Source organism: Ranitomeya variabilis, chromosome 8, assembly GCF_051348905.1.
Source record: "Ranitomeya variabilis isolate aRanVar5 chromosome 8, aRanVar5.hap1, whole genome shotgun sequence".
NCBI classification, from domain to species: domain Eukaryota; kingdom Metazoa; phylum Chordata; class Amphibia; order Anura; family Dendrobatidae; genus Ranitomeya; species Ranitomeya variabilis.
This window is the reverse complement of record NC_135239.1, coordinates 101,209,588-101,235,956: the sequence shown is the minus strand read 5'-3', so window position 1 is coordinate 101,235,956 and position 26,369 is coordinate 101,209,588. Positions and strand designations below refer to the sequence as shown.

The 26,369-nt window shown below is 45.3% G+C and overlaps 2 protein-coding genes across 2 annotated transcripts in view; one reads left to right on the top strand and one right to left on the bottom strand.

Moving 5' to 3' along the window:
• Nucleotides 1-26,369, top strand: part of CDC73 (cell division cycle 73) — a 136,609-nt gene that overhangs the window by 75,088 nt on the left and 35,152 nt on the right. Inside the window, exon 11 of the mRNA XM_077278605.1 lies at nucleotides 14,373-14,430. Within this exon, the coding sequence (XP_077134720.1) occupies nucleotides 14,373-14,430 (58 nt within the window). The remainder of the gene's footprint in view (nucleotides 1-14,372; nucleotides 14,431-26,369) is intronic.
• Nucleotides 7,422-12,543, bottom strand: LOC143788746 (beta-1,3-galactosyltransferase 2). The gene is made up of 2 exons (XM_077278606.1): nucleotides 11,386-12,543; nucleotides 7,422-9,363 (listed from the first exon to the last, which is right to left on the bottom strand). The coding sequence occupies exon 2, from the start codon at nucleotides 9,225-9,227 to the stop codon at nucleotides 7,962-7,964; it is 1,266 nt and encodes a 421-aa protein (XP_077134721.1). The 5' UTR covers nucleotides 9,228-9,363; nucleotides 11,386-12,543; the 3' UTR covers nucleotides 7,422-7,961.

Genomic DNA, 26,369 nt, shown 5'->3' with positions numbered 1-26,369 from the left:
AAAAAAAAAGCATACATTAAGCATCCCATCATTTTTAATGATTTCCGAATTTTTTGTGCACATGCATGTGGAAAAATACTCCGCATGTTCATTAATTTTGCGGATTTCCCAATATATTATTGCATTGGGAACCTCCGGAAAAAAACACGAAAAATCCGCACAAAAAAAGCGCAAAATATGCGATAAAAACGCATGCAGAATTCCTGCGGAAAACCTCAGGATTTTCTCAGGAAATTTCTGCATACTTTCCGGACGTGTGCACATAGCATAACAGTAAGAATCCTCCTCCATGATGTAGAGCTGTGAATCGTGACCTTCTTACTTTTGCAGATGTTTGGCCACATTATCTTCACAGCCATATTTCTTCCACTCTAGGCGTACACCTGGATACTTGGATGAGCGTAATCTAACATCTGTACTTTAGAAAGAAGTCTGAGGTTGTGCTTTTCTAAAACGCTGCAGAACGTTGTTTCTTGTGCTGATTCTTAGGCAAGCGCTAATATTTGGGTTACACAGTGGATTTCAGCCATAGGACGTTCCTAGTTGGCAGCACGACGTGCATAATATCAAGTTAAAAATACTGTATGCACATACGCATGGGTGTCAATATTTCTTTAGGAACTAAGCATTTTATAGAAACTTGGGGGTTCAGTTGGATTTTGACTACTGTTACTACATCAGCAATGATCTGGTATTCTGCTTGTTACGAGAATTCTGGCAAATCTTTAGTGAACCGGGCCCTTTGTCTTGAGTGTTGGTTGGTTATTACCCACGGAGTTTAATGAGGTGTGTATATGGCGAGCAAAAAACCCCATTGTGGTACATTTCTGTGATTATCTAAGTTTTGTGGTCTTTCCCGCTTTTCTGCGTGTTGTGTGAGAATTAGACCATGGAGTAAGATGCTCTGGACCTGCCTTGCTCTGCAGGCGTTTAGTGGCCATTTTTAGGATGCTTGGGTAACCTACAAGTGTATAAATGTTAGTTTTCCAGGATGGTATGTGAGCATGAGGTCCCTTCTGCACTCCCTTACATTGCAGCTGCTCTTGTACATTTTGTAAGCATATTCCCCATTGCTACATGAATATGTGTAACCGGTATCTAAATCCTGCCTTTGAGTACCCGACAAACACTGTGTTCACATCCAATTACGGCTGGAAATCACCACTAGCCTGAATGCATTAGTACATCGCGAATTCAGGATCTTCAGCAGCAAAGTGGTTGAATTGCGCAGCAAAACAAAAGCCCTGCTATCATTCAGGATCCGGCTTCTCTGGAGGCGCTGGCAATTTAAACACACTGCAGATAGCTTTTAGAACGGTTTCCATGGTAATTTTGTTCAATTCCATCATGACTTTGATTTGAGTATTTACCGTTGAATATTTTACTTTTGTTCTTTACTGATGTACACCTATTTTTCAATGAGGCTTGGATGAGAAGTGCCTGAATATCCAAGATGTCTAACATCTGCTCTTTACATGCAAACTCTCCTTTTTTCCTCCCCAGGTTTCAAGTGTCCACTAATGCTCCTTTTGCCCTTGTATGTATTGTCTCTGGCTAGCAGCCGCACTCTGAATATATGGCACTTGTCGTCTCGATCATAGCCTGAGATTGTTTGACTTGTAGCACACTAGAAAAAAGCAGATTGCGTTGTCTCACATTGGGACAGTCGAGGAATATTTGACTTGTATTCTCATTCACATACAATCTAGATTTGTGTATGGGCTATACCTTTACTATGTCTATATCGCAACCCAGAATGCATGTACAGTAGTCATAGAGTGTGACGTAATGGGAGAGTCCCAGACTTAGAGCCCGGCAGCTATCTGTGCCTCTGCCTCCTGCTGTGGGTACAAAAGGCTGAAGTTGTTCACCACAACAGACGAGCCCGTCACGACCAGCTTATCACCCTCAGTATAATGCTATAGGGTTACTTCACAAGTACTGCACTTACCAGAGCCAGCCCTTCTGGAGAGCGGCGCTCCAGGTACACAGTGCTGTGGTGTAAACTCTAGTACTAGAATATGTGCTCCAAAGTGTGAGCCTTTTTATATAAAACTGCATTTTAACCTTGCAAAGCAGTGATTGGCAGGGAAGCATTCACCTGACTTGGGGTATGTGCACGCATAACGTATGTACAGACAGTTCTCCATCAAAAACGTCTCTCTTGGCAGGAAAAAAACATTGCATAAGAAATGTGCATTTTTTTCTTCTTCAAATGGGTGAAAAATGCTGCAAAATCACAAAGAATCGACATTCTGCAGATTTGCTTCACATCTGAAAGAAGAAAAAAAAAGAACCGTTTGCATGAGATCTCAGAAATCACATTTACTTTGCTGGGGCAGTGAAATGCTGCATATTTTCCAGGAAGAACACTGCAAAAAAAGTGACTTGCGAATATATCCTTAGGCTGCCTGTCCAGTGTATTCAGCATGCACAGTAGCGTCATGGCAAAACTTTCTTTTTCAGTTCACTTTTATTGCTGTTTTGGCTTAGAAGTACCAAAGTAGCTGTAATAGGGTGGACTATCCTCAAACACCGTCAGGCCTCATTCACATGTCTGCATTTAAACAGGTACGTGGAAAAGCTAGGGCCAGTGTCATCAGTGTCCGGCGTGTGTCAGTTTTTACCATCAGTGTGTCATCAGTATATTTGCTGGATAAATTACTAAGCTTTTCCTATACTGTTCAATGGTAAATGTGTACCGTACATGAAGTGTGCACTGATCCGCCATCTGTGTGCTGGGCGTGATTTAATACTGACCCACTGACCTTGTATTGGCACTTTTCAGCCGTGAAGGCAGAGAAAAACTGTGTGCATTTTATACGGACACACTGTGAATGGCACCACAGATTATAGCAGGCACATGGTCTATCCATGAAAAAACCTGATAGGACGTGCACTTGTGAATGAGATCCGTCCTTTGTTGTTTATACAGTTAGTGTGCATGGCTGGGCTCCTGCACCGCGCCATAGATGGGGGCACTAAGCCATAGTACCGGGCTCCACAGCAGTGCAGCGGTCAGCCAGTCCGGTGGCCTGTAACAGAGTCTGACTGATGTGTGAGAAAGGTGATGCTTCCAGCACCTTATAGACATGTCATCAGAAAATGGCCCATTGTTATCAGGCTTGTCCCACAGTAAAATGGGATGGATGTAAAATAATGCAGGCACAGCCACTCCGAGGCCTCCGTCAGCTCCATAAGCCGGGTCTCCTCCATCCTGAACTCGCTGCAGTGATTAGAAGAGCGCGTGGCGGGGGGCCTGCACTGGATCAGAGGGGGGCACTGGTAGGGGAGTATGATATAGATATAATGTATTTTTTAATCCATACCTTTAGAGAAAAAATGCTGTCGGACAACCTCACTAAATGCAGTTCTTGTGATAAGTGCATTCGAAAAAAAAATATGGAACTTTTTGTATAGAACTAGATAAAAAATAGTACAAGCCTTCTACTAAGGGTATGTTCACACGTTGCGTGTTTGTATGCAATTTTCATCTGTGTTTTACAAATGTACAATAACAAACACACCAAAAAGACAGCAAAAAAGCAACATAAACTAAGTAAAACCTGCTTTAAGCATGTTTCTTACTGCCAAGAGAGCAGGTTTTGCATGCGGGGAAAAAAGCATCAAAATGCTACTTGTGAACATGGCCTTACTGTTCTGTACTAATGACTTTTCAGCAGTCCTAATCAGCAGAGGTAGAATTGCAATGATGAAGAACGCCGACATATACAGAACCCAGTATTCACAATAAAGCCGATCACTGGCCGCTGATTAGCTGCAGCAGCTATATGACGTAACAGCTTCCCACACTGGCACTGGAAGGTACCGCAAATGTGTTTTTGTTTTTTTTATTTTACAAGCGGACAGTTCAGCTGTAAATTACTACCACACAACCCCATTAATTACTATTGGCGGTACATTCTCGTCATACAGGTGTTCTCACGTCATTTTGCCTTTATTATCCAGGTAACACTAGATAGCTATGGTTTTTAATATCTTAATTGCTATGCACAGTAAAAAAAAATTTGTTATATATAATTTTGTTGTAGCTTAATTTTAACCGAGGCTTGTGTTTCTGTAATGCAATAAGGCTTGTTGATTTTCCTGCTACAAATTAGCCTGGTGAGATTAGAGGAGCCGTTTCCCCAGCACACGGCCCGCTTTCCTTCTCTCTCCATGCCCTGCACCAGCCTCACTGTGCGGCTATAGGACATCAGGCTGTGTAATTGGCAATGGCTGAACCAGCACTGATCATTCTGGAGGACTAGTATATCGTAATGAGAGAATATCTCATATTCCTGGTGGTAACAGTAGCACAATGAGATATACACACTCAGAGCGGTTACATAGAAAAAATAAACTGCAGAGCTGGAAAATCACTTAGATGCTGTCTTCTGCAGCTGGAGTATACATTGCTGTATACAGAACCATATTGAGAACCGCTGCATCCTTAAATATGACCTGTTAATTATCCAGGAATCCCGGGTCAAACACACAGAAGCTTCCTGGGAGAACTGCCAAAGCACCTGGATCAATGCTCTTCAAAGCCTAGTGCACGCTCTTCTAATCCAGTCTAAGTGTGTGAGATTTCGCTTTTTTGGTTTCTGGGGGTTTTCTTCTTGGTGGTCTAGAAAGCAGAGAAACGGCGAGGCTGTATGATTCACCTAATATCAAACAAGCCTCCTAGGTGTGCGCACAGCCATAACCTCCTCTTTTTGGAGCACTCACTTTTTTTCCACACTTAACCCCTTAATGACCGCCAATATGTCTTTTTACTGATCGGAGATATAAGAGAAATAGCCTCCCCATACAGGCGACATCCAGCAGCTGTTGGCTGTCCACTATAGCTGACAACTTGCTGTATCAGACACGATCCGTGTTTGCACCGTCCATATCTGTTTAACCCCTTAGATGCTTCTGTCAATAGTGACTACATCATATAAATGGGTAACAGGGTGTGGGGGCTCCTTTTTATCCCCATTGGTGCCTTTAAATCGTGATTGTGTGGTCTTGATGTTTGCCATGGCATTTCATGACCAAATAGCGGCCCTAGAGTCTGCCGGTTGTAGCGGCCTGTTCAGACTCTAGCGACATTTAGGTGGTAAAAATACTTTCATTCCTGTCATGTCACTTTGTATTAATTCCTGAAAAGTACCTGAAGGGTTAATTAAATACCTGACTGCAGTTTTTAGTATGTCAAGGGGTGCTATTTTTTAAAATGGTATAACTTTTGGGGGGTTTCCAATATATAGGACCACCAAAGTCACTTCAAATCTGGATAGGTCCCTAAAAAAAAATTGTTGTAAATTTTAGTGATGAGCAAATATACTCATTACTCGAGATTTCCTGAGCATGCTCGGGTGTCCTCCGAGTATTTTTTAGTGCTCAGAGATTTAGTTTTTAGCGCTGCAGCTGAATGACGTACATCTGTTAGCCAGCATAAGTACATGTGGGGGTTGCCTGGTTGCTAGGGAATCCCCACATGTAATCAAGCTGGCTAAGAGATGTAAATCATTCAGCTGCGGCAAGAAAAACTACCAAATCTCCAATCACTAAAAAATACTCAGAGGACCCCTGAGCATGCTCAGGAAATCTCCAGTAACGAGTATATTTGCTCATCACTGGTAAATTTCCTTGGAAAATGGAAAAATTCCACCTTCATTTTTAGGCTGAAAAAATAAAAGAACATTTTACAAATGGTGCTGATGTAAAGCAGGCATGAGGGAAATGTTGTTTATTAACGTTTTTGTGTTTTGTGTGGTATGACCATCTGGATTAAATGGATAATCATTCAAAGCTTGAAAACTGCTATTTTTTTTACAGTTTTGCCAAATTTTTGAGATGTGTGTATATGTATGTATATGTATGTGTATATATATATATATATATATATATATATATATATATATATATATATATATATATATATATATATATATATATATATATACACACACAAAACATATCGACCTAAAATTACCATTATCATAAAGTATGTCACCAAAAAACATTGTCAAAATCACTGGGATTTGTTGAAGCGTTGCAGAGTTATTACCACATAGGCCGGGGTCACACTTGCGATTGAAATGTAAGAAACAAGCGCAAGTCTCTCGCCTCAATGCCCGACACTGCCGCTGGCACTGGGGGCCGGAGCGTTCAGCTGCATAGAAATACATTCAGCCGCACGCTCCGGTCCCGAGTGCCGGCGGCAGTGCCTGGCATTGAGGCGAGTTTCTCGCATTGCACTCGCAAGTGTTTCACTGGTCAGATTTAAAAAATTTGGCCCGGTCACTAAAGGGTTAATGGTTGCTTCCCTGTTGCATGATATCTGGAGATTAGACCTCAGTCCCATCATTCTCCCAGTGATCGGAATATCTTGAAATGTGATGCAGAATATGCCTGGAATTACTTACCAGCAAAGGCTGGAAGAGCTGTAAAGTGCTTTTAGTGGTAGGGCTGGTAGGGCTGCCGGTGCAAGCAAGGTCTGCATACATTCATGTGATTTTGGTAAAGCCCCCTCTTTACTACTTTATTTTTTTTTTTTATTCCAAAATAAACAGTGAATTTCATAATTTTTGTAGGTGTTTTTTATGGTAAAGCAGCCAACGAAATAAAATTATTACAAAAACCATACCTAGAGCATGTTACATTTTGTGAAACTCCATGGACCAAAATTTAGGAAATGCCACAAAATGCCCACTGTGAAGTGGTTTTCATATTTGCTTTTTAACCCCCAGCTAAGACTAATGTTCTTTGCAAAGTAAAAAACACAACTACAAAATGCCCATAAATATACCACACAAAAATGTCATTTTTCCAGCATGTGGCCTATTCTCATGGAATTTTTCATCAGTCTCTAAATACTTGGTCCATGCCATTGACTGTTCTGGTTTTACATAAAATAAATAACTAAATTGAAAACAAACCAGCAAAAATCTGGTAATTCATTGATCAGTGTTTTTTTTTTTTTTTTCATTTAATCTACTTTAACATCAGATTACACTGTTCACAACATTCAAAGACTTAAAATGGCATTTGCCAGTGTCCTTGATCAGAAAGGGCTTGTTCACACGCTGCATTTTCTGTGTTTTCCGCGTGATTGTGCCACAGAAATGTGGACTGTTTTCCCGTCCCAGCGAAGTGAATGAGATTTCTGACATCTCATGCACACGCTGCTGATTTTCCTTGTGAATCTGAACCATCAAACGTTTTTTCCAATCTGCAGCATGTTAATGCTTTTAGAGTTTTTCAAAGTTTCAATTATCAAATGGTAATTTATGTTTAAAAAAAAAAAAAAAAAAATGTGCATTTTACGCAACAATTTTCCTGCCAACACTCTGGCCTTATGGTTTGAGGTTTTTGGGGTATAAAAGAGAACATTGTACTGGAAACAAAAAAGCATGGCTCAGCCAGATGTCTCCATTAACACTTTATTAACTGAACTAGATTTGCGGTATAATGATGTGAACATTGTGTGGTATAGTAGTCTGGGTTTGGGCTACTTGGCCCTGTACGTCAGTAACCCCCAATGCCACATGCACTGATGACATTTTTGGTTCCGTAGGATGTGTAAACAATACTAGCTTCCTTTTAGACTGCATGTTTGTTCAGGTATGAGAGGCTTTCATTGCTCCCACAGTAAAAGGCACCCGCAGAACGCACCCGGTGTTCTACCATAGTGCAGACACGTGTATGTTAGTGTGTGGGAAGTCTGTCCGGTCGGATGTTGGCACGTGAAGTAGCAGCTGTACCACTGAAGTGTGCATGCATCTTATTGCACAGATTAAACACACAACATTTTTATTAGTGCGAGGTTTCTTTTTTTTTTTCCCCCCATATAGCTTTATATGCTTTTTGAAATAAAAAAATAATTTCTCATCCCATTTACAGCTCCCATCCATTTTCCACTGCACATGCTTTAGTTCTGTAATTTGCACCCAGTCCGTCCACTTTCCCTCTTAGTGCATTTTGCGGTGCCGATACCTGCTCGCTTTCTCCTTGGCTGCGTTGGCACAGGCATTGTGCTTGTTCTGTTGTAAGTGATTCCAGTACTTGATCAGTTCTCCGGGCTGGAACTGATGGGAGGTAATTAGGTGGCTATATTTACAGCTAGAATAGGAAACCCTCCAGTGGTTAAACACAAACTCATTGGGTGGGGGGATGGGGTCAATGCGCAGCTTAGCTAGACAGATACCAACATAGACGTCCTCTAAGTGTAGCCGCCTGATGCTTAAAGACACTCTGAACACCTTCTCTGCTAAGTCTCCAGAAAACACATAACCAGTCCCAGAACAAAACACGGGGTAGCGCTCACTTGGGTACAGATCAGGGGACATGTACCATTTGCTGTCCTTGTTGCGATTGGGTGCATAGCCCCTCATTAAGTACCCTGTGAAGTAGTTGGATCTTGGTGGTTGGTCGGGCTTCAGCAGTTTATTTATCAAGTATTCCGTGTTCACAAACATGTCGCTGTCTGTCTTCATGACATATGGCACATGTGGGCAGTAGGTTGCTACCCAGTTCATGCCCATTAGTGTCTTGATAGTCAGGTTATAGTAAGTGTCTAGATATTCTTGTTGGATGATATCATGGTACTGCCTGCTTTCATCCACAATGGCCTGTTCAATGAACCCGTTTACCTTGGTGTGCAGACCCAACAGAAAGAGCCTTACGATGTGAACGCCTGGTGCTAGGCTCTCGTTCCCCCAGGTCTGCCGTATAGCCTGTCTGGCCTCGATTTGCCGCGGCTCTGCTGCTATGAGCAGTATGAGGAAAGGCGTTTTCCCTTGGCATTTCTCCGGCTCGTTTATGATATATTTGTAATGGTATAAGTTTTGGTGACCCAAGCCCTTTTCACTGTAAATGCTTCCATTGGTGCTCAAAGTATTCTCCAAGCCGGTCACTCCTTGATGCTGCGATTCAGCGTTGCTTAAATTCGATGAGGTGTGTGGTCTGAGGGTCTGAGGCATGGTGTCCCTCCAGATATTCCTTAGGGAGCTGCTGTTCTCACTCTTTGTTGCCTTAAATCCACGTATTGCGTGAGTCACTGGATTTTCTTTCATTCCTACTCTGCCGGTGAAGGAGTTGTGGTGGCTAAAAAACAGGAACATGGCAAACAAAAACACAAGTGACAAAAGCCCGGTGAGATGGGTCCGAAAGAGCGAGCGCTTGCTATTCCAGGTCATCTTGGCAAGGCAGCAGTGACGTCTCCTCCACTGAAGCATGCTGCTGAAATCCTGAGGCAGTGATACCGCATCTGCCCCAAATCCCCGCTTGTTAATCCACACCCACCAACGTGGCAGTATTTGGACGGCGGCAGTCGGCTTGCTTCAGCATTTGTTTAAGCATTTCTTATGGAGCCTATGGACAAAAAACAAAGATTGATAGGTTAGGGAAAACTGTTAAACGAATGAATCCTTCTGAAGAAAGGTGGAGCGGTTATGTAACTGCATCTGCTCACTCCCTACTGCATGCCCGCAACCTGCTGTTAACCCTGATCACCGTCACCTTGACATGAAGGGAAACGTTACCCTGATGGGATCTCACTGAAGGTCGATTGCGCACTGTCGGGTACAATTTGTTGCTGGGGTGTCTGATAGATTTGCTGTATGTGGTATATTTTTTGTCAGACCCCATTCTGCCAGCTGTGTAGTGAAAGATGGCTGCTTTAGGAAGGTTGATTGGGGCTGCAATGTCTTGGTCACACTACGCTGCTTAGCATGTGTTCTCTGACGGACATTGTGGTTAAAAAGTCAATGAGAAGATGCGGCTGTCAAAGCTAATTTTCACAGTTCAGCAGCCGGGCTATTTAGTCTAACTTCACTTACAGTGCTTGCATCTAAATGACTTTGCAGCCGCTGTGCGCACAATTGGTGTGTTTTCATTATCATTAAAGATTGGTAGAAATTAATATTGGCCAGCTTCCTTTTCATCTGCACTCGCCCAGTGTTAAAATGCTTGATGAATACATTATCTGTCTTACCCACTAGATGGCGCTAGAGGCCTTTGCATTACTCTGCTGTTGGCTATGGGGACGCTCCATCTAGAAGGCGGCAGCGGCTGGGAGTCTGAGTGCTGCTAACTAGTGCCTGAAATGAACTGCTCTGCATACAAGTCTATAAACTACCGTACCTTGATGTACCGCCGGATAGTTACTGGATAGTGCTCGGCTCTGGGTTTTATAAGGAAACCTTACTTTACATTGTTCAGCTTTACTACGGTCATAATGTGTGACATTAAAAGGTTTATCATTTCCAAAGAACCTGTGAGCTAATCTACCAGCACAGAAATCAAAATCGCATTAACTTTATGTATGGACTTTTTTTTTTTTTTATCCTTTGATGTGACAAACTGCATTTTATAGGACTGTGTATGTAATAATATTGTATTTTGGTTCTATAAACCCGGGAAAACCGTTGACTTTTCTTTCCCCCTTTCATTCTATAGTGCTAGCTTTTATTTTTATGGCTTTGTATATTGAATCTTTGTGCTAATTTTATATCTAACAAGGTGTAATATTCTCCCTATGCAATCTAGCCATTTATATATTTCAGCTAAGTATTCTGACTTCCCAACTTCTCTGTTAAGGCTCGGAGGCCGTGTGAACTGCTGATGTGTGCGGTGTTTTTCTCGGTTGTCTCGCGTCATGTAACACATACACACACACACACACACACACACACACACACACACACACACACACACACACACACACACACACACACACCACACACTCTTTTTACATTCTTCACTTTAATGCATTTTCTGCAGGACAAATGTTTGATTCTGGCAATGACCTGTTTAATCTGTGCCTTAAAATATCCCTTCTGGGGCAGGAGCCAGTAGGATTTTTGTAATGTAAAACCATTTTCATTCCCAGCTTGCGGTGCCCAGGGCAAAGTAAGCACAATCTATATTGGCTACACTTTCATGATTTATTGTACCCGGTAACACTGGGGGTTAATGCAGTTTCTGCAGTGCGCTGCATGCAATATTTACATCCTTGAAATGGAAAGTAATTGTCATTTAGTCACTGCATCGCATATTTTATATAGATTTCTGTGCATGTTTGCAGTTACGAGGAAATCTCCGCATATATTGTGTAGATTGGCTGATCTTTCCAGCTGGATTGTTCCAGTGCCGGCTGCAGATTACTTCAGATAAGGATTAAATATGACCTACTTTGTAAGGGGATTTACTTGCTGTAATATTGCCGAATTTTCCCTTCTCTCCCAGATTCCCAAACTAATCTATTTTGTGGCTTGTCATTTCATCTCCTCCCAGGAGGGCATGTTAAACGCATCTCTGCAGATAATCTGCCCGCCGAGCCTAGCCCCGAGTCAGGCTGCAATGATATGAATGAGGAGGAATATGGGAACATACCTTTTTTGTTTTTATGAAGCAGTTCACCTATAGAGGATAGTTTTGGCACGTAATCATTGAGGGGGGTGATGTTGAGCATGCGCACTGTCTTCCCGGTTCTCCCTTCGGTGTGTTTCTGCCTGCTGACCGTCTGTAAGCTGCGTGCCCTCGCTGCTCTGCCAGTCACGGACATTCTGTACATCCCTCCATCACGAGTGCCAATCTCCCCGGCGTTTGTCGTCTCCGCGCAGAGATGGTCGGGCAGCTCCCTCCGCATTGAAGCCTTCCCAGATCATTCCTTTTGTCCCTAATGCAGCGCTCAACCGTCTGTATCCATGCCAAATCCGCCGGATCTCAGCAGCCCTGAGGAAAATGCCAAAAGCACCTAGTAGCCCTGCTGAATGAAATAGCCGAGGATTTACCTCCTTTGTTGTTGCTAGGCAGCTTGTGCAGGAGCTGGAGCTCGCAGGGGGAGGGATGAGGTCGGAGAGTCTGGGCTGCTGCTCCTCTCTCGGAGGCAGTGCTTTATATGTGGGCTCTGACAGATGCTGTCTTCTGACAGAGCAGAATTCAACGTCACAGCCTGAATCCGCTCACGTGACCCTGTGCATTCATTGCTCCGCTCCTCTATGCTTCCCACTTAGGATGATTATTACTGAGACTGTTGGGATTCCTGTGTATATAAAGCAGCTATTGTTAACCTTTTCCTGGCTTGATTGTGCGTACGATCCAATCAAACCTGTATGGAATTGACCAGAATAGTGCCTACAATAAAGCTGTTCCCTGCGCCGTGATTCTGCTTGTGCTGGCTTCATTACATGCTGCTGTATTAATGCTTTGTCAGAAAAAAAACAGAAGTATTCAGCTCACCCATGAAAGTCCAAAAGCTGTGGTTATAGCATCCGAGCAGGGGAAAGACGTCTCCGCTGTGACGTGGATGAAGCACCAAACAAAGTAAGATTTCCAGCTCCAGGACGTAAATATAAAAATATTATATCTTAATTCCATACTTTAAACTAGCAAAGGCTGACAAAAAAAACGGAGAAAAGATCACACGGCAGTCATAACTGAAAGCGTTTCGAACACTAGATTAATGCTTTGTGCATGGCCTCCCATCCAAGCTGCACAGTGCTGGAGGCCAGATGACATGACGCATGTCGGCCTAGCCTAGTGCTGGCTGCTATTAATCCAGGTGACCACTAGCGTCAGGCTCGGCTGATTTCAGACTTGCTTTCATTAAATCATGATGTGAGCAGTAACTTTACTGCTTCTGTCTATTGCATTTACATTACATCTAGATGCGGGCGGATACCACCATTGGGCCCATCGTGTGCGGAAGTCCTTCCCATACATATGGATAGGAGTTTCCACCACCTCCCCCCTCACAATGGCACCCATCAGTGCGACCTGGATCTCCTATATAGAAGTGCCTTAGATCTACAAATTGTGGCAGCTGTTGTGACTCGTACTTTGTGATACACAGGAGACCATTTGCCTTCTATGCACGCTGGAATGGCTCGGTATTGTGTAATACAGGATTCGCTGTCTTTGCATTTGATCCTTTGGAAATGCAAATGAATGTGGAGATTTTTCAATATTGGTGCAACACAAAAAGGGAGTAGCTGCTCATGGGGACCAATCTGCTTCCACCTCTGAGATTACTCGCGGCTTCTTGGAAATAAAGAGGGGACTAGTTGTTACAGGAAACTGCGACACTTTTTTTTTGCGCTAGTTTTTATAAATTCCCCCATATTTTTTTTCTGGAAATGTAGTTGTTAGGACTTTATTCAATATTTCAAGATTTAGTTTTGGCCGTGATTTTACTGTCCCCCCTCCCTCCCCCAGAATGCATGTGATGTACCTGGTTTCTAATTATTCCTCATTATTCACCGTGTCTTGAGCAGGACCCAGAACTGTTCTTTAGATTGTGTGCTTTGCAAGCAATTTCTAGAAAATGATGGTTCCTCCATTACTCTTTAGGAATTGCGTTGTAAAGTGTGGGAACTACTGCTGGATGAGTTGGTCCAGCTACTTTGTCAGATTGTAAGGCTATGTTCACACGCTGCAGTTTTTGCTGCGGATCCGCAGTGTTTCCGCAGCTGCGGATCCGCAGCAGTTTCCCATGCATTTACAGTACAATGTAAACCTATGGGAAACGCAATCCGCAGTGCACATGCTGCGGAAAAAAAGCGTAGAAACACCGGTTTACATTCCGCAGCATGTCAATTCTTTGTGCGGAATCCGCAGCGGTTTTACTCCTGCTCCATAATAGAAAACCGCAGGTGTAAAACCGCAGTGGAATCCGCACAAAAAACGCGATAATTCCGCAGGAAATCCGCAGGTAAAACGCAGTGCCTTTTACCTGCGCTTTTCACAAATCCGCTGTGGAAAAATCCACAGACCTCAAGAATACGTGTGCACATACCCTAATAGTTTAGATTGTGCTTCTGCTCGCACCTACGGTAGTTCCTTCCCTGTTGGGAATATTTTCTGACTTTTCTTTTCGTGATGAATGTTTCCTTTTGTCTGGACATGGCTGTATAGTGTGAGAATACTTTATGCTCTAACTTTGATTTGTGTGCAGCTGTTGCCGTATGTCGTGAGTCCGGAGAAACCTCTACAGAATGTGATTGGAATTTTGTAAAATGTAATTCACATTATAATGAGCAGCGTGTGATCAGGGGTTTCAGACTTATTCACTCTGTGCGTTTTCCAATATCGCTATTATAATGCATTTCTAAACTTTTACAATTGAATTAATGAATGGCTTTAACTTCATACTGTTTGCAGTTGTCAGCCAAACGTTCCCATGTGACAAATAGCTGAAGCTGAGGTGGTACATTGCTGCGACGTCACAAATACGATTTACTATGGAATATATTTACTAAGACAAGAATCTGCTGATCACATCTTTCATGGCTTCAGTTTGGCAGATCAGTATGTTTTTTGCTGTGAACTGTATAAACACATTTGATATTCTAAAGCAATTCTACCCTTTCTTTTTCCAGGAAGGTGCTTCAGCTAGAAAGACTCAAACCCCTGCCGCGCAGCCAGTGCCGAGACCAGGTACTTACAGCAGAATCTGCACCTGCGGGTTCTATCAAACATTCTTTTTCTATTAACGACTTACTGCCGGCTTATTGAGAATTGTAACTATCGTATATTCTCGTGTATAAGCTGAGTTTTTCAGCACATTTTTTTGTGCTGAATGCCCCCTCGGCTTATACATGAGTTATTGTCCCAGAAGACGACAGGGAAGGGGGAGCAGCGGGTCACAGGAGTCAGGAGCTGGCCGCTAAAGCCTGTGCCTGCTGCTAAAGAGAAATTAATATTCACTGCATTGGTAATAAATATTAATTTCTCCTATAGTGCTCACAGTTGGACACAGCCACCGGCTTCCAGCAGCTGCCGAGCTATCACAGGTGCCCGCTCATTAAGGTAATGACGAGAGGTGTATATTTGTATATTCATTACCTTAACGAGTGGGGACTCCTGATTGCTCGGCTGCTGGCACGCGCAAGGGTGCGGCAGGAAGGGAAGTAGGATATATACAGGGGTTGGACAAAATAATGGAAACACCTGGAAATATCAACAAAAGTTAGTTTAATATGGTGTAGGTCCACCTTTTGCGGCGATTATAACCTCAATTCTCCGAGGTATGGATTCATACAAGGTGTGAATTGTTTCCAAAGGAATTTTAGCCCATTCTGCAGTTAAAACACCCTCCAGTTCTTTGAGCGACGATGGCTGCGGAAATCAACGTCTAACTTGAATCTCTAAAATCGACCATAAATGCTCAATAACGTTGAGGTCTGGGGATTGTGGGGGCCAGATGAGATGCTCAACTTCATTAGAATGTTCCTCGTGCCATGCTTTAACGATTCTAGCTGTATGAATTGGTGCATTATCATCCTGAAAGATAGCGTTCCCCTCCGGGAACAGTGCTTGAACCATTGGATGCACTTGGTTGCCCAAAATGCCTAAATAATCTCGGCTGTTAATTCTTCCATGAAGGGATATCATTGGCCCAGCAGATCTCCATGAAATAGCACCCGATATCATCACAGAACCTCCACCATGATTTACGGTTGGGAGAAGGCAGTCTGGATGGAATGCTTCTTTCAGCTGTCTCCAAACGTGCACTCGGCCGGAGGTCAGAAATAGGGTAAACGATGATTCGTCTGAGAATATCACATGCTTCCACTGCTCGAGGGACCAATTCTGGAGGTTTCTACACCACTCTAAACGCTTGGAAACATTTGTCATTGAGAGCAGCGGTTTTCTAATTTAAGCTCTTCCGTGGAATCCAGATTTGTGCAACTCCCGACGAACAGTTTTTGTGGAAACAGGGTTCTGTAGGTGTTCATTGAGCTCAGCAGTGATTTTCTGAGCTGTGGTCTTGCGATCCTCTCTCACAATTCGCTTTAGAGTCCAACGGTCTCTCTGTCAACTTCGACTTTCGGCCGGACCTGTGCTTTGCTGCGGACATTTTTCCTTCTTTCAAAAGCAGTCATTACTTTGGAGACAATACCTCTTGACACACCAAGCATTCGGGCACTTTGTTACACTAGCGCCTGCCATACGAGCACCAACAATTTGGCCTCTTTGAAAATGTGAGAGGTCTGCCATTGGTATCAGGTTCTCATCAATGTACTTACAATTCAGCAAAGCAAACAGTTAATTTACATACACATATCACATAACACAAATAATCAACTACAAAACATTACCATATGTCACGGTTTGCATGTTTATATTTTTTTTTTCAGTAAATATATTTATTGAAATTTTTAAACAGGAAAAACAATAAAAAGAATCATTACAATGTCCAGAGCTAAACATTACGCTTCTGAGAACACAGCACAAGTGTAGTTGAACAAGGACTCTGGCACATAAAGGATACATGCTTCTCATCTTGAGAATCACCTCGGGACACGGACCTTATATACAGAATACAGAACCTGTAAGAAAAGCAATTGTAGAGATAGGAGAAAAGGAAAGAAAGAGAAGAAAAAAAAAAAAATGAAATGGGGAAGAAGGGGAGTAAGGAGGGAGAGGGGAGGGGGATTAAGGGAGACCCAGCAATGTATACGCCCACGTATTGAGAATTGAGTATGTACGCAGCCAAGTCAGAAACCCTGTGCTCTCCTTGAAGGATTACCAGAGAAACCAGGTGCGTCCCTGGTCATATGCAGCATCACCATCACCCGCCACCAGCGACCCCAGACGATGTAATCTATCCATTTCAGCTATCCATTCCTCCGTGGAGGGGACCTCAGTGGACCTCTAGTGTCGGGGAATAACTGCCCTGGCAGCTATTAGGCAAAATCTCAAGATCCCCTTTTTAACAGAAGCTATCGAACTAGGTATCAGGGACAGTAGGGCCATTTGGGGGGAGGACTCGTGGCGGACCCCAGTCATCAAGTGAAAGGCATCAAAAACTGAGTTCCAGAAGGGTTGCAGGGGACCACCAAACATGAAGCATAGAGCCCGTGGCCGAGTCACATCTCCAGCAGGCGTCCGAGATCTCGGGTTAATCCTGTGGAGAAGGTTGGGACACTTATACCAGCGTGTCAGTAATTTATAATTCCTCTCCTGCGCCTGACTGGACATCGTCATCTTATGTGCAAGAGTGAAGATTTTCAGACTATCCGCCTCAGAAAAGGGGATCCCCAGGTCCCTCTCCCAAGCCTCCATAAATCCAAGCATAGTAGGGGGAAGTGAATTCAAGACCAGGCCATAGAGCACCGAAACCACGTGGGAAGGACCCTCGGTAGGGAGCATCAGGGACTCAAATCGCGTCAGCGCCCCCAACGGCACACTGGAAAGAAAGCTCCGCAATTGCAGAAACACCAGCCAGGACAGCGGTGTTGTAAGACCAGAACCTCGTAACCCCCGAACGCCGGAGAGCCCTGCAAGCTTATCCTTCACCTGACCCAGTCCCACCCCGTGAAGTCGTGACCAACACAGATACGTAGATCTATTCATTGCTGGGGAAAGGCCGGATTGTCAAAAAGGGGACTCAGTCTGCTCAATCTGGAGGTCAGGCGTAATTTCACATAGGATCTATCCCAAAGCCTCAAAACAATCTGTGTGAGTGGAGCAAAACTCGACACAGGTGGGCGTCCGGTTCCCCCCAGCCAAGGCAGCCAGTATAAAGAAGAGGGCGATAAAAGTTTCTCCAGGAGCACCCACTGTTTATGAGCATCACTGAACCTCCAGTCGACAATCCTAGAGAGCAAGACTGCCTGATAATAACGTTTAAAATCAGGAAGGCCTACCCCCCCTTTAGTCTTGGGTCTCACTAACACTGAGAATCGAGTCCGCGGCTTCTTAGTTCCCCAAATAAAGCTATTGATGGCCAACTGCAGGCGCCTGAAAAAGCAATCCGGAACCTGCACTGGAGCAGTCTGAAAGATATAGATGAATCGGGGTAAAATATCCACTTTGACCACTCCCACCCGTCCAAACCAGGATAGCTGAGGTCTGCCATACCGTTTAAGGTCCGAGAGAGTTTTCTGCAGGAGTGGGACGTAGTTCAGAGCATATGTTGCGCTAATGTCAGTAGGTAGTAAGACTCCTAAATATTTTAAGGCGTCGGTCTTCCACTTAAAGGGCCACTGTCACCCCCCTCCAGCCGTTATAAACTAAAAGAGCCACCTTGTGCAGCAGTAATGCTGCATTCTAACAAGGTGGCTCTTTTAGTTTTAGGTTCAAGTATACCCCAAAAAAAGCGATTTGATACTTAGCCATAATTGGTGTCTCTAGCCACGTAGGCTGGTCCTCCCTCCCCAGCTCGAAACGCTCCTCTGCCATCACTCACATCATCTTGGTCTTTCTGCGCCGCCCCCTCAGCGCTGTTTACGTTTTCAAACCGGCGCCTGCGCTGTGTAGTACTGTTCTCCGCAGGCGCAGTGTGAAAGTCTGGCTTGGACGGCAGACTGCAGTTATCCTTGGCCTCCCTGTGTGGCACAAAGCTCACCTGATAACTATGGATGGACCCAGGGAGAATAGGGTTCAGTCTACCAGCTAACACTTTCGCGAACACCTTCACATCCACATTAATGAGGGATATGGGCCTATAACTTGCACACAATAAGGGATCTTTTCCCGGTTTAGGAATCACGGTGATTGTGGCCATCAGCGTTTGGGGGGCAAAGGGGCAGTTGGCCGAGATGGAGTTAAACAGTTTGGTCATGAAGGAGACCAGGGAGTTCACATATAACTTATAGAAGGCGGTGGTGAATCCGTCGGGACCAGGGCTTTTACCATTAGCCAAAGATTTTATCGTGTCTAAAACCTCCTGTTCCGAGAGAGGGCTCCCCAGGGCCTCAGACTCCTCCACCGACATAGGCGGGAGCTCACTGTCCCTGATGTAGTCGTCCACCCGTGCTTGAAACTCGGAAGGGGACGTATCAGACAACGGGCCGCTTAAATTGTAGAGAGTCGTAATATGCTCTGAATGAGTCCACAATCTCCTCAGGAAAATGGACCAGTTCCCGCGTAGCAGACCTCATGGTATGGATATAAGTGGTGGGGGCACGAGGGTGCAAAAACCTCGCTAGAGCTCTCCCGGGTTTATCAGAGTACTTGTACAGAAATTTATGAAAGCGGTCCCTCTGTCGTGCTAGCGTCGTGTCCAACAAGGCACTCAACTCACAGCGTGCCCGGAGGAGATGTTAGCCTCCCTCTCTCTTTTTAGTCGGGCCCCCTGTTGTATAAATACTCCCCGTATAACTCCTTTCAAAGCCTCCCATTGGTATGGGACGGCCATGGGGTCATGCTTGTGAAAATCTAAAAAGTCCAAGATTGCTGTTGCCGCCTGACACATTAGATCTCCAAGGAGACCAGGGTTTAAGGACCAGGTCCATTCCCTCGGAGAAAGGCTCGGCAGCCGGAGGGAGAGCAAAACCGGGGCATGGTCTGACCACAACATCGTGTCAATGTGCAGACTTTGGGTCAAGAGACAGAAGCCCGTGGCTGATCAAAAAATAATCCAATCTACTATAGGAATTATGTACTGTGGAGAAGTAGGTATAATCTCGGGTAGTGGGGTGCAGTAACCTCCAAACATCCACCAACCTTGAGTCCGTCAGGGCCCGCCGCAGTCTCTTCAGCTGTGAGAGGGACACCGCCGACCTGCCCGAAAAGGAATCCACAGCGCGGTCCAACACCATATTGAAGTCCCCTCCCATAATCACATAGCCTTCCGCAAAGGGCGAGAGGTCCCGTATGTACTTTCTGCACCCTCGGACCTGGTCTTGATTGGGGAGATAAATGTTAGCTATGGTGAACAAATCATGGGCAGTTTTAAGCTTCAAAAACACATATCGACCATCAGAATCCGCTTTAGAGGCAACTACATGAGCCTGTAAAGACTTGTGCAATGCAATGCTGACTCCTTTAGACTTGGAGTCAGAGTTACTGCCATGGAACCACTGTGTGTAGTATTTATGGTTAAAGGGAACCTGTCACCCCCAAAATGGCTGGTGAGGTAAGCTCACCGGCATCAGGGGCTTATCTACAGCATTCTGTAATGCTGTAGATAAGCCCCCAATGTTACCTGAAAGAGGAGAAAAAGACGTTAGATTATACTCACCCAGGGGCGGTCCCGGTGCGGTCTGGTCAAATGGGTGTCTGCAGTGCGCAGGCGCCGGGCCTCTGACCTTTCCGGCGCCTGCGCAGTGCAGTACTTTAGACAAAGTACGCCTGCGCTGGAGCCACGGCGTAAAGACCCGAAGAGGACGTCATGGAATGAAGATGGGAGGCGCCGGAGCGGACCGGAGACACCCATTTGACCAGACCGCACCGGGACCGCCCCTGGGTGGGTATAACGTCTATTTCTCGCCTTTCGCATGATGTCATCCTTAGTTTGGAAGTAGTGAATCCTACAGATGACGTCCCTCGGCTTAGATGTATCGGGGTTCTTTGGGCCTAGCGAGCGGTGGGCTCTGTCAATTTCAATGTGTTCAGTGGGTGACCTCCCTAAGAGAGAATTGAAAATGCCATGGAGGGCCGAGGAGAGATCACGTGGGGCTACGGACTCAGGGATCCCATGGAGCCTGATATTATTCCTCCGGTTCTTGTTCTCAGAGTCCTCCAGCATATCACTCGTCCTCTCTCCTGTGCCTTCTCTGCTGTGGCCCCATTCTCTCGTGTGCCTGCAGTCCCAGGTGGGGAGCTCACAGCGTGGCTCCATGGCCAAGCCACGCCCCACGGTTTGCATGTTTATAACATGTTCGAAGATTATGCCAAAATGTTAGGTGTTTCCATTATTTTGTCCAACCTCTGTGTGTGTGTGTGTGTGTGTGTATATGTGTATATATATGTATATGTGTGTATATATGTATATATATATATATATATAATATATACACACACACACTCACTGGCCACTTTATTAGGTACACCTGTCCAACTTCTTGTTAACACTTAATTTCTAATCAGCCAATCACATGGCGGCAACTCAGTGCATTTAGGCATGTAGACATGGTCAAGACAATCTCCTGCAGTTCAAACCGAGCATCAGTATGGGGAAGAAAGGTGATTTGAGTGCCTTTGAACGTGGCATGGTTGTTGGTGCCAGAAGGGCTGGTCTGAGTATTTCAGAAACTGCTGATCTACTGGGATTTTCACGCACAACCATCTCTAGGGTTTACAGAGAATGGTCCGAAAAAGAAAAAAAATTCAGTGAGCGGCAGTTCTGTGGGCGGAAATGCCTTGTTGATGCCAGAGGTCAGAGGAGAATGGGCAGACTGGTTCGAGCTGATAGAAAGGCAACAGTGACTCAAATCGCCACCCGTTACAACCAAGGTAGGCCTAAGAGCATCTCTGAACGCACAGTGCGTCGAACTTTGAGGCAGATGGGCTACAGCAGCAGAAGACCACACCGGGTACCACTCCTTTCAGCTAAGAACAGGAAACTGAGGCTACAATTTGTACAAGCTCATCGAAATTGGACAGTAGAAGATTGGAAAAACGTTGCTTGGTCTGATGAGTCTCAATTTCTGCTGCGACATTCGGATGGTAGGGTCAGAATTTGGCGTAAACAACATGAAAGCATGGATCCATCCTGCCTTGTATGGAGCATCTTTGGGATGTGCAGCCGACAAATCTGCGGCAACTGTGTGATGCCATCATGTCAATATGGACCAAAATCTCTGAGAAATGCTTCCAGCACCTTGTTGAATCTATGCCACGAAGAATTGAGGCAGTTCTGAAGGTAAAAGGGGGTCCAACCCGTTACTAGCATGGTGTACCTAATAAAGTGGCCGGTGAGTGTATGTGTATATGTGTATATATATATATATATATATATATATATATATATATATATATATATATATATATATATATATATATATATATATATATATATATATATATATATACTCGAGTATAAGCCGACCAGAGTATAAGTCAACCCCCCTAATTTTGCCACAAAAAACTGGGAAAACTTAATGACTTGAGTATAAGCCTAGGGTGGGAAATGCAGCAGCTACCGGTAAATGTCAAAAGTAAAAATAAATACCAATAAAAGTAAAATTGAGACATCAGTAGGTTAAGTGTTTTTGAATATCCATATTGAATCAGGAGCCCCATATAATGCTCCATAAAGTTTGATAGCCCCATAAGATGTTCCATATTAAAATATGCCCCATATAATCCTGCATAAAGGTTAATAATGGCCCCATAAGATGCTCCATAAAGATATTTGCCCCATATAGTGCTGCACAAACCTTGATTATGGCCCCATAAGATGCTCCATAAAGATATTTGCCCCATAAGATGCTCCAGACACTTGCCCCATATAGTGCTGAACAAACGTTGATTATGGCCCCATAAGATGCTCCATAATAGACACTTGCTCCATATAGTGCTGCACAAACACTGATTATGGCCCCATACAGACACTTGCCCATATAGTGCTGCACAAATGTTATGGCCCCATAAGATGCTCCATACAGACACTTGCCCCATTTGCTGTTGCTGCGATAAAAAAAAAAAATCACATACTCACCTCTCCGTCACTCAGGCCCCCGGCACTTTCAATATTCACCTGACTTAGTTCCGGCGCCGCTCCATCTTCAGCATCTTCTGCACTGACGTTCACGCAGAGGGCGCGCACTAATCACGTCATCGCGCCCTCTGACCTGAGCGTCACTGCAGAAGATGCTGAAGATGGAGCGGCGCCGGAACGAGGAGCAGGTGAATATCGCGCAGCGCTCCCCCTCCCCATTATACTCGCCTGCTCTCGACGCCGCACCTTCGTGCTGTATTGAGCGGTCACCGTTACCGCTCATTACAGTAATGAATATGCGGCTCCACCCCCATGGGAGGTGGAGCCGCATATTCATTACTGTAATGAGCGGTACCATGTGACCGCTCCGTACAGGAAGAAGCTGGGGCGCCGGGAAGCCAGGGACCTGCAGGGACCGCGCCAGGAGCAGGTGAGTATAATTAGACAGCCCCCGCTCCTTCTCCCCTGCCGACCCCTGGGTATGACTCGAGTATAAGCCGAGAGGGGGGGACTTTCAGCCCCCAAAAAGTGCTGAAAATCTCGGCTTATACTTGAGTATATACGGTATATTCTTTTTTAGACTTTTCTCATGGGAGCCATGCAGGCAAGGATGGGAATGAGGAGCCATGCATACCTGGCTTATACTCGTCAAAAGGTTTTCCTTTTTTTTTTTTTTTTTGTGTGTGGCAAAATTAGGTGCCTCGGCTTATATTCGGGATGGCTTATGCAAGAGTATATACGGTAGTTGTATTGGTACCTAGACCAAGCATTTTATGCTGGGGCATATTAGGCTGTGTGGAAGATTTCCTTTCTAAACTTGTAGGTTCTAGCTCTATACTTCATTTAATTTAAAAGGGAATTTGTCGCTTCCCCACCCCCAAAATGCTATTTAAACTACTTATACAGGCCAATAGGTGACTTGACTTCTATAAATATCAGCTCTGCAGTATAGATTTCACTTCTTTAGTTTTTCAGAAATGTTTTATTTCTTATAAAAATAAGGGCTTTTCCATGCCCTCTTGGCGTGACCAGGAACCCTGTGCACTGTTCTATTTCCTTAATCTCCATGTCTCCACCTCCCTTTAGCTTGATTGTTAGTATTCGCTTGCCCAGAGCAAGTATTGCCTGAAGTGGATCGCTGACCCTGCACGTCCGCGCTGACCCTGCACGTCCGCGCTGACCCTGCACGTCCGCGCTGACCCTGCACGTCCGCGCTGACCCTGCACGTCCGCGCTGACCCTGCACGTCCGCGCTGACCCTGCACGTCCGCGCTGACCCTGCACGTCCGCGCTGACCCTGCACGTCCGCGCTGACCCTGCACGTCCGCGCTGACCCTGCACGTCCGCGCTGACCCTGCACGTCCGCGCTGACCCTGCACGTCCGCGCTGACCCTGCACGTCCGCGCTGACCCTGCACGTCCGCGCTGACCCTGCACGTCCGCGCTGACCCTGCACGTCCGCGCTGACCCTGCACGTCCGCGCTGACCCTGCACGTCCGCGCTGACCCTGCACGTCCGCGCTGACCCTGCACGTCCGCGCTGACCCTGCACGTCCGCGCTGACCCTGCACGTCCGCGCTGACCCTGCACGTCCGCGCTGACCCTGCACGTCCGCGCTGACCCTGCACGTCCGCGCTGACCCTGCACGTCCGCGCTGACCCTGCACGTCCGCGCTGACCCTGCACGTCCGCGCTGACCCTGCACGTCCGCGCTGACCCTGCACGTCCGCGCTGACCCTGCACGTCCGCGCTGACCCTGCACGTCCGCGCTGACCCTGCACGTCCGCGCTGACCCTTACACATCATATATTAATCACGTGTCCTTTCTTATCCTGCCTCTGTTTTATGAAGCCACTAGATGGTGGCCCGATTCTAACGCATCAGGTATTCTAGGATATGCATGTCCACGTAGTATATTGCCCAGCCCACGTAGTATATTGCCCAGCCCACGTGGTATATTGCCCAGCCCACGTGGTATATTGCCCAGCCCACGTGGTATATTGCCCAGCTCACGTGGTATATTGCCCAGCTACGTAGTATATTGCCCAGCCACGTATGTCACAGGTTAAAAAATAAACAATAAACATATACTCACCTTCCGAGGGCACCCTTGTAGTTCTGTCGCCTGAGTGCGGTGCAGGCGGCAGCTTCCAGTCCCAGGGTGTGATGACGTCGTGGTCACATGACCGTGACGTCATGGCAGGTCCTTCTCGCGCAGGCGCGCAGGACCTGTGATGACGTCGCGGTCACATGACCGTGAGATCATTGAAGGTCCTTCTCGTCATGGAAGATCCTTGCCAACGGAACCTGCCGCTTGCATGGAGCAGTCAACGGAGCGTCGCGAGGAGCGGGAAAGGCGGCGTAGGTGAGTATATAATGGTTTTTTATTTTTTTTATTTTCCGTTACCGCTGGCCTTAATCCTGTGTGAGCGGTGACTGCAGGGAGTATGGAGCAGGCGCCAGGCAATGACTGCAGGGGAGTAGGGAGGGACTAATCGGACTGTGGCCGTCGCTGATTGGTCGTGGCAGCCATGACAGTCAGCTGGCGAGACCAATCAGCGACTTGGATTCCATGAGAGACAGAGGCCGCGACCAATGAATATCCGTGACAGACAGACAGAAGGACAGACAGAAAGACGAAAGTGACCCTTAGACAATTATATAGTAGATAAGACACCTGTAGGGATCCACAGGTCTGGTCGCTACCTGTGTATTCCTCCAATGTCATACTGCTCCACATGCGGGGCAGGTACGGTCTCCATTCAGCAGTTTCTTCTTCCATGCGCTGGAGGCCATAGGAACAATGTCTTTTGTTCCATGTGGCATGAAGTATATAGAAAACTCGCGTAATTTTTTTACCATGGCTGGACTTTGGTAACAGGATACAAGCGCCTGCTCCCAGCCCCAGTTGTTAGTGTAGGTTCCCCTGCAGATGGTGAGGAGTTGTGTGGGTAATTGAATATATTAGCTGTGCACTGGGGAGTGTTTAGGCGATACAAATGCTTGGCTGCCAGGAACAGGCACAGCTGTCAGGCTTACGCCGAGCCTCGGGGAATACAAAGCCGCCTCCTCGGATGCTCCACTACCTTATTGAATTGTGGTAGGGAGCTTGCTTTTTTTTTTTTTTTTAATTGGGCTATATAAAATTATGCTAAAAGTATTCTCCAATATGTTTAGTATAGGGCATACCTGTGACTGGTGTAGTGTAGCAAGTTTTCAGATCCTGTTTTTTATTTTTATACTTGAATGAAAAGGTTTAAATATCTTTTGCTTTTTTCTTGATGCAGGAATAAGTAAATTGTGGCTTCTTTATGCCATCATATTTCACTGCAATTGAGGCTGTGTGCACACGTTGCAGATTTTTAGCGATTTTTCTCTATAAAAAGGAAAAAAAAACTACATACATTATGCATCCCATCATTTAGAATGCATTCCGCAATTTTTGTGCACATGCGTTTTTTCCGCAAAAAAAACGCATCGCGGTAAAAAACGCAGCATGTTCATTAATTTTGCGGATTTTTTGCGGATTTCCCACTATATTACTGCATTGGGAACCTTTGGAAAATCCGCAAAAAAAAAAAAACTCGGTAAAAACGCGAAAAAAACGCATGCGGATTTCTTGCAGAAAATGTCCTGTTTTGCTCAGGAAATTTCTGCAAGAAATCCTGAACATGTGCACATAGCCTTACAGGCTTAATCAGCCATAGTCCACACATTAATGTTTTAAGTGCCATGTTATTGGGTTGGAGGAGTTTTTTTTTTTTTTATCTTCTGTTACTTTGGAGTTCTGGTAGGTAAAAGCCTGTTTTGTAGGCTTTGTATATTTTTAGCAGTGAGCATTGTCCTAAAGACTAGAAAACAGACTGAGGCTTGGATGGAGTAGAAGGGAGTTGATGAGCTGTGTGATAAAACAGTGAAATTAGAGCACGCTTTTAATAAGACTACCAGCCTGAAACAAAATCTTTCTTCTTGCTGTTTGTGAGCTGGGC

What these genes read in the sequence shown, in the direction of transcription:
- LOC143788746 (XM_077278606.1), bottom strand. Translation starts at nt 9,227, where the DNA reads ATGCTTCAGTGGAGGAGACGTCACTGCTGCCTTGCCAAGATGACCTGG.